General features: G+C 37.3%; 1 protein-coding gene across 1 annotated transcript; it reads right to left on the bottom strand.

Annotated features, from left to right (window-relative positions):
- Window positions 1-3888: 3888 nt before the first annotated feature.
- On the bottom strand, window positions 3889-11420 carry LOC100377217 (uncharacterized). Its single transcript, XM_002732353.4, has 4 exons — window positions 11055-11420; window positions 9965-10180; window positions 8547-8753; window positions 3889-4761 (listed from the first exon to the last, which is right to left on the bottom strand). The coding sequence occupies exons 1-4, from the start codon at window positions 11352-11354 to the stop codon at window positions 4567-4569; spliced, it is 918 nt and encodes a 305-aa protein (XP_002732399.1). The 5' UTR covers window positions 11355-11420; the 3' UTR covers window positions 3889-4566.
- Between the last annotated feature and the right edge of the window lie 1017 nt (window positions 11421-12437).

The following is a 12437-nucleotide window of genomic DNA, read 5'->3' as shown; positions in this document are numbered from 1 at the left end:
GGGACAATCACAATTACACTGTATGGTAAGGGGCAATCACAAGGACAATGTATGGTAAGGACAGTCACAAGGACAATGTATGGTAAGGGACAGTCACAAGGACAATGCATGTTAAGGGGCAATCACAAGGACAATGAATGGTAAGGGACAGTCGCAAGGACAATGTATGGTAAGGGGACAATGACAATGTATGGCAAGGGGACAATCACAAGGACAATGCATGTTAAGGGGCAATCACAAGGACAATGTATGGCAAGGGACAATCACAAGGACAATGTATGGTAAGGGAGAGTCACGGGGACAATGTATGGTAAAGGGACAGTCACAAGGACAATGTATGGTAAGAGGACAAGGACAATGTATGGTAAGGGACAATCACAAGGACAATGTATGGTAAGGGGACAGTGGCAAGGACAATGTATGGTAAGGAGACAGTGACAAGGACAATGTATGGCAAGGGACAATCACAAGGACAATGTATGGTAAAGGGACAGTCACAAGGACAATGTATGGTAAGATGACAATGTATGGTAAGGGGCAATTACTAACTAGGACAATGTATGGTAAGCGGCAATCACAAGGACATTGTGTGGTATGGGGCAATCACAAGGAAAAGGTATGGTAAGGGACAATCACAAGGACAATGTACGGTAAGGGGCAGTCACAAGGGCAATGTATGGTGAGGGGGCAATCACAAGGAAAATAATGGTAAGGGACAAAAACAAGGACAATGTATGGTAATGGACAAAAACAAGGACAATAACAATGGATGGTAAGGGACAATCACAAGGACAGTGTATGGTAAGGTACAGTCACAAGAATAATGTATGGTAAGGCACACTCACAAAGACAATGTATGGTAAGGGGACAGTCACAATGACAATGTATGGTAAGGAGCAATCACAGAGACACTATGCTAAGGGGCAATCACACTGACAATATATGGTAAGGGACAGTCACAAGGACAATGTATGGTAAGGGACAATCACAAGGACAGTGTATGGTAAAGTACAGTCACAAAGACAATGTATGGTGAGGGGCAATCACAAAGAAAATGTATGGTAAGGGACAGTCACAATGACAATGTATGGTAAGAAGAAAGTCACAAAAACAATGTATGGTAAGGGGACAGTCACAGGGACAATGTATGGTGACGGACAATCACAAGGACAATTTATGGTAAGGGGACAGTCGCAAGGAATGTATGGTAATGCACAATCACAGGGACAAGTCATGGTAAGGAGACAGTCACAAGGACTGTATTGTAAAGGACAATCACGGACAATGTATGGTGACGGACAATCACAAGGACAATGTATGGTAAGGGACAATCACAAGGGCAATGTATGGTAAGAGGACAATCACAAGGGCAATGTATGGTAAGGGGACAGTCACAATGACAATGTATGGTAAGGGGAAAGTCACAAGAACAATGTATGGTAAAGGGACAGTCACAAGGACAATGCATGGTAAGATGACAATGTATGGTAAGGGGCAATCACAAGGACAATGTATAGTAAGGGGACAGTTACAAGGACAATGTATGGTAAGGGGCAATCACAGGGACAATGTATGGTAAAGGGACAGTCACAAGGACAATGTATGGTTAGGGGACAGTGACAAGGACAATGTATGGTAAGGGGACAGTCACAAGGACAATGTATGGTAAGGGGACAGTGACAAGGACAATGTATGGTAAGGGACAATCACAAGGACAATGTGTGGTAAGGGGACAGTCACAGTGACAATGTATGGTAAGGGACAATCACAAGGACAATGTATGGTAAGGGGACAGTCACAGTGACAATGTATGGTAAGGGGACAGTCACAGTGACAATGTATGGTAAGGGGACAGTCACAATGACAATGTATGGTAAGAAGAAAGTCACAAGGGCAATGTATGGTAAGGGGCAATTACAAGGACAATGTATGGTAAGGGGACAGTCACAAAGACAATGTATGATGAGGGGGCAATCACAAGGAAAATGTATGGTAAGGGACAAAAACAAGGACAATGTATGGTAATGGACAAAAACAAGGACAGTGTATGGTAAGGTACAGTCACAAGAACAATGTATGGTAAGGGGCAGTCACAAGGGCAATGTATGGTAAGGGACAATCACAAGGACAATGCATGGTAAGGGACAATGACAATGTATGGTAAGGGGACAGTCACAATGACAATGTATGGTAAGGGGACAGTCACAAGACAATGTATGGTAATAGAACAATCACAAGGACAATGTATGGTAAAAGAACAGTCACAAGGACAATGTATGGTAAGAGGCAATGTATGGTAAGGGACAATCACGAGGACAATGTATGGTAAGGGGACAATCACAAGGACAATGTATGGTAAAGGGACAGTCACAAAGACAATGTATGGTAAAGGGACAGTCACATGGGACAATGCATGGTAAATTCTAGTCACATGTCAAATTACAGTACATCTTTTCCATGGTAAGATCAGGATTTGGATACAAAATATTAGGATATTACACTGAACAGCCAGTCCCCAAAACTCACCAGAGACTATGATCACCAACTACCATTTTCTATCCATTATATTTATTGGCACTTTCAGCTTTCAACATTTTTTTTTTTTAAATTTGAGTTATAATGCAAGAGAAGTAGTCAAACAGGACAGTATCAAGGGGTCATAAAATTCATATGCTATATCCATATGCTTTATCCATATAGATACAAGTCATTGTCAATGACACGTCCCCATTCAGTTCATATTTGAGCGACATATACATTCAAAGCAGATCATGACCGAAATGCACCTGCATATGTACAACACATTGTTCTAAATCTGAACAAAATCCATCCATGCATGACTGAGATCAGGTTCCAGAATTGTGAAAATACGTGATTTTGACGCATTTTCGGCCTTAAAATGGCCATCATTCAGCTATTGTTAAGCGGATCATGAAACAAATGCACATATCTATTTGTGACATGATGTACCATGTGTGTGTGAAGTTTGAACTTGATCAATCCAGACATGTCTTGGATACGGATCCAGAACTGAATTTATTAAAACAAAATGGCCGCCAGTCAGCCATTTCGAACTTGATCAGAAAAAAAAAATGACGTGCATCAAGGTCCTATTATGTTTAATGTATGTACCAAATTTGAACAAAATCCGTCCATGCATAACTGAGATCCGGGTTCGGAATGGTGAAAATGTGCGATTTCAATGCATTTTCGACCTTAAAGAGGCCGCGATTTGGCTATCGTTAATGAAATCATGAAACAAATGCACATACATATTTGTGACATGATGTACCTTGTGGGTGTGAAGTTTGAACTCAATCAATCCAAGCATGTCTCAGATACGGATCCAGAACTGAATTCTTTAAAACAAAATAGCCGCCAGTCGGCCATTTCAAACCCCATCCAAAAAAAATGACGTGCATCAAGGTCCTATTATGTTTAATGTATGTACCAAATTTGAATGAAATCCGTCCATGCATAACTGAGATCCGGGTCCGGAATGGTGAAAATGTGTGATTTTGATGCATTTTCGGCTTTAAAATGACCGCTATTTGGCTATCGTTAATCGGATCATGAAAAAAATGCATGTGCACATGTCCCATATAATGTGTGATGTACGAGTGAAGTTTGAACTTAATCGGTCCATGCATGTTCGAGATACAGGTGATCACGGACGCACGCACGCACACACGCACGCACGCACGCACGCACGCATGCACGCACGCACGGACACAGGGCAAAACATAAGTCCTCGTTTTCGGACTACGTCCGAACAGGGACTAAAAATGTAAAGATCAAGGAATACAAAGGTCTACACCAATCAAGCATGTTCAGACCAATAAAACACAAACACTAGTATATCATTATTTAGTCTTGTGATCAGTGGAATTTCCATTGCAACTATGACTAGAACAAAAGCAGGCATAATTTTTTATTTGTGTTTTAATATTGCATTCACACAATACAGTACGGTGTAGGGATCTTCATCAAACATGGATCCTTATTGTAAACATTCACAATAACAAGCAATTGGGTTTGTGATGAGAACAGTATACAGACTACTAGTGTCAAAATTTATTTAGAAGTTGTAAACCTGAGAAATAACCTATGTCACGATTATAAGCTACCATAGAACTGATAGATTGTATGCAGACAACATGCAAGCGATAAATATCTTTTAAACCCCGACTGTGTATGTTACCTTGTGGATTTGGAGTTGCTTGTTTTGAATTCCATGAATATTGCACCAAAGAATTTCAATGACAACATTTATAAAATACATTTGTCAGTATTTTAGTTTTTATTTACTTATTTCTTTGTCTCACATCGAAGATCTTCATCAGTATTTAATCATAGTATGTAATGCTTAGTGATGTAATTTGTGAATTTTTAAACAAATTCAAATTGACAACACCTCTTATTAATTGCAGGTACATTCCACCTAGTTACGCGTAGTATTCTATTTTTAATTTAACCGCATTTACTACAAATCCCATTCACAATGGTGTCGGCCACCCCTATAACTAAAATAGTTCATCCCAGCATGCTGAAAATCCAATTTCCAATTCACTCAGATTCTTTCCTCTGCCAAAAAGTGGCATGACTCACAGTCCACTGGTTTTTCCTTGCGGTTTCCCGAATAAAAAACGGCATATCCTTTTCTTGTAAAAATTCAAACTTTGAATCAAAGTATTCCTGCATTGTTTCAAATGCAATTACTTCATCGCCGTCAGAATCCACATAACCACCAATCCAGTTTTTCTGAAAAATAAGTATTCACTTTTATAGTTGTACATATACAACACTAGAGTATACTGCCCTCTGACATCATTTTTTGGAGATGCCAGGATCATGTTTATTAAAAGAAACAAAGACAACACATCATGAAATTTATATTATAATAATACTATTGCGTGGGTATTTATGGCACTATATATCAAAAGCACTGCTCATACGTACTTAACAATTATTACTTCTCATCACTGGGCCATCTGAATCAAACCGCAAACCATCCTCAACTTCCTGTGGAGCATATAACCCGAGCACATGAAAGTTAACACGCACAACAATCCCTACCCTACCACTCCAGAGAAAAGCACAATATCATAAACCCAGGGATTCATCCAGACAGGGGAACATGGGATGCAGCGCCCTCAACAGTTCATAATGTCTTAATTTCTGATGTTTCAAGATCTATAATTACTCCTTTCAGAGGTGTGCTTTCTGTGAACATTTTTTTCTAGAAAAACCCCTGAGGAGCCAGTGGAAATTCAAACCAACAACCCTCTGATTGAAAGTCCAATTTCTTGATGTGATGACAAGAGCACACAAATTTCCTAGGACATGCGTTGACTGACTTATTTCAAAACTCAGCACCGTGAGCTTTGTAAGACTGATAAAGCTCTGTCTTCACTAAAACCAAAGGAAATCTGCATTTACACATCACAGTTGATGAATTTGGTGCAGTTTACTGAGGATAAACTGAGGGTAGAGGAAGTATTCAAACTTTTCACGATTGCCAACAAGTCATGTTGAAGAATAGTTTGCTTGTTCACATCCCATTCACGAAGGTCTCAATGGACATGATTATTCGGAAAAGTAAAACAATGTTCAATGACCAGGTTTCACGACTTGACGATCACATGTTTGGCATTTCTAAAACTGCTACTCAAAAGAAATATGGATCGGGATTCATCGTGAGTAAATAACAGAAAAGAAAAGGTCGAACCATGTTCCAAACGTTCGCCGGCCATGCAATTAATGCGAGTTTCCTTGTAAAAGCAGGAACCAAACTACCGTACCAATCTTGATTATTATGCAATGAAATACACTTTTTACATGAATATTTTAATAAATGTCATTGACGCCCGGTAAAAACACCTTGGGCCTATACTCGGGGATGCCCTCAACTTGTTAAATACTTGTGGAATACTTTATTTTCGCTTGGAATTAGTTTTCGCTATTTTCGCTGAAGAAATGATTCAGTGAAAATAAAATCCAGCGAATATACCTTTTTTCCTATCTTTTACATTCAACTTGCCAAAAATCAGTGAAAATAAATTCCATATAACACACCTAAATAGTCTATTCAGCAAAAATAAATTCCAGTGAAAATAAAGTATTTTACAGTATCTTGTCGCATCAGACTCATGATCGGTAGACCCAAGTTCAAATCCTACCTTAGGTTGAACATCAAAGGGTCGACCCCTACCCTGGGTGAGTGTGCCACAGACTCAATGGGAAGGCCAATTCCACTGGCCGAGATTCATTCACTAACGAATGCGACTTTAGGGAAACCTTGGTTAAGGTCCGCGGGTGCTTGTGTTTGACCGGGCGTGGTTGACACCAGGATAGCGCATTACAAATTGCCATTTGACAGAGAGATGGCCACACAGCCCTGTCATGTAGTCCCATGAATATGACTTCTGTGACAAAATGCACTATGTGTCGTCACTAGCACTTGCAATTTGCACATACAAAAAAAAGTCAGGAGAGACAACAGTGATATCCAATGTCCAGAACTGTCGCCTGGCACAAAAAATATTTAAAAATCAAAGAAAGCTTAGAAAGAACTCCCGTGTGCTGAGAGTATTGAAGACACATTAAAAATTAATTCAAAATTACTTGTACATGAGATATTGATAGAAAAGCTGAAAACTAATTATGTACATCAGGTAACTAATATGAACAGAACAGAACAAAAAAATTATGAATTATTATGCTAATTAGAGAATTAATATGAACAAATTTTAACCCAAAATTAATCAGGCCTGTCTATTGTCCTAGAGCATTTATGTACCAAATTTTATTCAAATGTGATGATCAGTAATTGAGATATCAGTGTTAATTATGTTAATTAGGAGATTAATAAGCATAAATATTTACCAAAAACTAATTGGGTTTCTGCATAGTTCTCTTTAAAAGTTTCATTAAAATCCAATTTGTGATTCTTTATATATCAGTGGAACATTATGCAAATTAGGTAATTAATATCCAATTAAAACTAATTACCAAGGTAGGTCTCTGCATAATCCTAGAAGATCTATGTAGCAAGTCTCATTGAAATATGATGATTACTACTTGATATATCAAAAGCTGAAAATTAATTAATTATGCAAATTAGATAATTAATATGTACTCATATTACCCTAAAAACTATCAGGTTTGTGCAGTGTCCTATGACATCTATGTACCAAGTGTCATTGAAATGTGATGATTACTACTTGAAATATCAAAAGCTGAAAATTAATTAATTATGCGAATAAGGTAATTAATATATACTCATATTACCTTAAAAACTATCAGGTCTGTGCAGTGTCCTATGACATCTATGTACCAAGTTTCATTGAAATGTGATGATTACTACTTGAAATATCAAGAGCTGAAAATTAATTAATTATGCTAATTAGGTAATTAATATCTACTGATATTACCCAAAAAACTATCAAGTCTGTGCAGTGTCCTATGACATCTATGTACCAAATTTCATTGAAATGTGATGATTACTACTTGAAATATCAAAAGCTGAAATATAATTAATTATGCTAATTAGGTAATTAATATGTACTCGTATTACCCTAAAAACTATCAGGTCTGTGCAGTGTCCTATGACATCTATGTACCAAGTGTCATTGAAATGTGATGATTAGTACTTGAAATATCAAAAGCTGAAAATTAATTAATTATGCAAATTAGGTAATTAATATGTACTCATATTACCCTAAAAACTATCAGGTCTGTGCAGTGTCCTATGACATCTATGTACCAAGTTTCATTGAAATGTGACAATTACTACTTGAAATATCAAAAGCTGAAAATTAATTAATTATGCTAATTAGGTAATTAATATCTACTGATATTACCCTAAAAACCTTCAGGTTTGTGTAGTGTCCTATGACATCTATGTACCAAGTTTTATTGAAATGTGATGATTAGTACTTGAGATATCAGTGGAAAAGCCAAAAATTGATTAATCATTATGCAAATTAGGTAATTAATATTGCACAGATTTTTACCCAAAACTAATCAAATCTGCGCATTAGTTTGGAGCATCTGTGTGCCAAGTTTCATCAAAATCCAATGAGTGGTTCTTTAGATATCAGTGGAACAGTCATGAAACAGCCAAAAATCAGCTAATTATCATGCAAATTAGGTAATTAATATGCATGGATTTTTACCAAAACCTAATCAAATCTGCGCATTGGTCCAGAGCATATATGCACCAAGTTTCATCAAAAACTGATGTATGGTTCTTGAGATATCAGTGGAACAGACGGACACACATACACACATACACACATACAGACAAACTAACTGCAAAGACTCCCTTTTTGTGCTTCGCACACAGGAGTCAAAAACAGAGGGGTGGGCTTATACTCGTATACTTTTAAAAGAAAAACAGCCCATCCTCAGTTTCCATGGTTTTGTTTTTGAACAGAAATTCCTCTCTCTATGCTAACTTTAGTTACATTTTTTCCTCGCATTTCAAGATGCAGAAACCCGACAATCTGTTAATCCAAATGAGTGCATTCAGCATGAATTATTACCTTAGGTGTAAACTCTTCTAAGAATGTATACGGTGATAGAATAACAAGTAATCCACCAGGAGCTACGAGAGACTCGCACCGACTCAGAAAATCAAATGGATTCTGGAGCCGACAAATAAGATTAGCAGCGACCACGCAACCAAACTGTCCGATATCCAGTGGCAGATTGCATGCATCACCTTGACGAAATGAACACCTGTTTCGATCCTGAAATAAGGAAAACATTTAAAATATAATCTGTGTCAATAATGTGCTACTTGATGATTTCCTTGGATGCTATAATGTATTGAATGTATTTTACTGCCACTGAATAATGTGATACAAACACAAGGCAATTTCGTTGACTTGTTTTTTCAAATCCAGTGAAAATGGCAATAGACGATAACATAAAAAAATCTCCACTGACCAGGACAATATAACATTGATGTAATAAACAAATTTGTATACATACAAACAATCCTAAATGCAAACTGTAAACATATTAATTATTCACTGAATTTTAATTTAGCTATTTTCGCAAATAAATCAAATATGCTAAATTAAATTCATTGAAGATGTAAATAAAAGCTCATTGCTTCCCTGCAAAGTTTGTAAACATAAAACCTAGTGAAAATCGAAATAGTGAAAATAAATGATTTTACAGTACCGGTATATGTATACATGTCACACATAAATTATATCAAGCATTTCCGATCAATATTTTCAGATTTGTCAACTGATCAGAGTAAATACTGAGCCAAAATTTTCATTTTTACCAATAAATACATTCAGAACACAATGCTAGTTTAAATACATGTAAATACTCTACACAGACAGAAGATTAATTTTAGTTGAACAAAATTTATTTTTAAGCTATTTGCATATTATTAGCACAAGTCATTTAGAAAAAAAATATGACTCATGGCAAATTTATTTACGCTGTTAGATATTAACAAGGCAAGCATGGTCTATGCATTAACTATTACAAAAACCCTAGCAGTGGCGGATCCAGCAAAATGTATTGGGTGGGTCCAAGCAACGCTTAAGATATACGAACCATAAATCGCAGAGAAGCTATGCGTAATCCAGATGATACGAATCGTCATGTGTTTGGGGGGGGGGCATGGCCCCCCTGGATCCACCACTAAACCCAAGCAGGATCACAACAACTATATGTGTCTAGAGCACACATTATTATTATTACTGCAAACACCAGCAAAACAAAATAACAGTCATCATATATTGAGATGGTCAAGTCCAATTTTACATTGCTGCTTGATTTTATATTTAACCCTTATGTAGGCAAGTCAATGTAAAAGAACATAGAACTTGCGGAATAAGGATTAAATCTTACAAAATAAAGTGGGGTTACTTCATTTAATGCATGCATGTGCATACTCTTAATACTATGATTCATTCATTTTGCGTATATAACTCACTATATCGTCTGGCACTGTAGCTCTCAGCTGGGTTGTCAGGTGACCCTGGTCTGTTACTTCATAATCTATGTAACCATCTTCTCGTAATTGATTGCAGGCCGCAATGAAATTATGACTGTAATCGATTCCAACGACATGTTCAAATCTGCGGGCCAATTCAAATGACGTTCTCCCGACTGCACACCCGATATCAAGAGCTGTGTTTGGCACATCTTTCTGTGAGAGTAAAAACAGATATAATAGTACAAACTCTATAAATAACACTTGTATATATATTTATATGGGAAAATATGGAACAAATTTAAAACTTAAAGTTTGAAAATTGTGCATTTTTTTTTTTTTTCTCCAATGTAAACAATTTATTACTTTTTACCAAGAATAAAAAAAAAAAAAATATTTTTTGATGGATGCAATAATGTATATGCTGGTGTAACACAGTGGCAGAGCTAGGCATCGGGCCACTGCCGTCGATGCGGTATTCAGTTTTGTCAGAGTGAACCAAATGTGGTAAAGAATTTCTCAGAGTTTGAATAGCATAAAAAAAAAAATTTAGACTCGTCACTAAGGCAAATATATATCTGAACAATCAGTATTTTGGACACCATGGTGTAAGTTGAATCCTTGCAATAGTTAAACGTATATATAAATACTTTATATATGTATGCTATGATGCAGTATTAAATAGTGCATGATGATCGATACTCTGATGACCTCTGATCACATGTATTTACTTTACCATGGGGTCCTCTTTAAAATCATTTGTACAACATGCCTAATGGCCGTGATGCAATGTCCCACATATATCATCAACTCATATGGGACTGTGTGAATGACACAAATGACTTATTAAAAACGGAATAACATTTCGACCATAGTTAATTTGACAAATTTTACGATATTAGAAATTAAACCACTATCAAACGAACACTGTTACAGTCAATATCGAAAGTGCACAGTCATGGGCCCAATCGATTATTGACATTCGTTGCCTACTACGGGAAAAGGTCAAGTAAGGGTGAAAATGGCAACGCCGGTCGGCAAGGATTGAAATGGTGTTTTAACTAAACAAACTATTATTGAGTATATTCACCTGTTCTGTGAAAGCAGCAATACATTCTTCAGCAACTCGTCTAGGAAAGTCTAAAGCTTCTTTCGGGCCGAAATCCCAACGAAGTACTTCGGATGGTGATCCAAAATGGAAAACAAAATATTCGCTCAAAAGCTTGTGTGTCTCGTATACGTTGTCTCGGTGTTTTCTCTCTTTGTCTGAGTTTAACAGTTTATACACGCAATATGCCGAAACTCCTGCGCTCGTTGCAAAAGCAGCTGCCACAAAAGAGTGTCGATTTCCCCATACGAAATCTGCGACAGCGTTAGTTACACCAGACATCTTCACCAACACGTACGGATTATAGCACACAGGCAAGCATGTGTTCTTGTAAGCAGCGCGCCCTCGCCGATCATCCATATGTCGACTGTTACTTTCGTTTAGATTCACCGTAAAGTACTGGACTCGCTTGATTATTTTGTATCTTTATTCACACGACGTTATAGCATTGCCGTTATCAACCGCGTAATGTCAGACAGGAAATAAGTGTAACAACAACAACAACAACAAGAGAGATAATATTATCCCTGAGTTGTCACAAGAACGAAGGAGATAATATTATCCACGAGTGGTCCCACGAAATGAAGGGATATTGTTATCCCCGAGTAGACTCAGCAACAAGGGAGATAATATTATCCCTGAGTGGTCCCAACAACAAGGGAGATAATATTATCCCTGAGTGGTCCCAACAACAAGGGAGATTATATTATCTCCGAGTGGTCCTAACACCAAGGGAGATAATATTATCCCTTAGCGGTCCCAGCAATAAGGGAGATAATATTATCCCTGAGTGGTCCCAACAACAAGGGAGATAATATTATCCCTGAGTGGTCCCAACAACAAGGGAGATAATATTATCCCTGAGTGGTCCCAACAACAAGGGAGATAATATTATCCCTGAGTGGTCCCAACAACAAGGGAGATAATATTATCTCTGAGTGGTCACAGCAACAAGGAAAATTATATTATCCCTGAGTGGTCCCAACAACAAGGGAGATAATATTATCTCTTAGTGGTCACAACAACAAGGGAAATAATATTATCTCTGAGTGGTGCCAACAACAAGGGAGATAATATTATCCCTTAGTGATCCCAACAACAAGGGAGATAATATTATCTCTGAGTGGTGCCAACAATAAGGAAGATAATATTATCCCTGAGTCGAACAAAGGAGATAATATTATCTCTGAGTGGTGCCAACAACAAGGGAGATAATATTATCCCTTAGTGATCCCAACAACAAGGGAGATAATATTATCTCTGAGTGGTGCCAACAATAAGGAAGATAATAATATCCCTGAGTTGAACGAAGGAGATAATATTATCTCTGAGTGGTGCCAACAATTAGGAAGATAATATTATCCC

Source organism: Saccoglossus kowalevskii, chromosome 2, assembly GCF_978046115.1.
Source record: "Saccoglossus kowalevskii chromosome 2, keSacKowa6.1, whole genome shotgun sequence".
NCBI classification, from domain to species: domain Eukaryota; kingdom Metazoa; phylum Hemichordata; class Enteropneusta; family Harrimaniidae; genus Saccoglossus; species Saccoglossus kowalevskii.
Note: the sequence above shows the minus strand (reverse complement) of the source record. Positions and strands in the feature narration are given on the sequence as shown.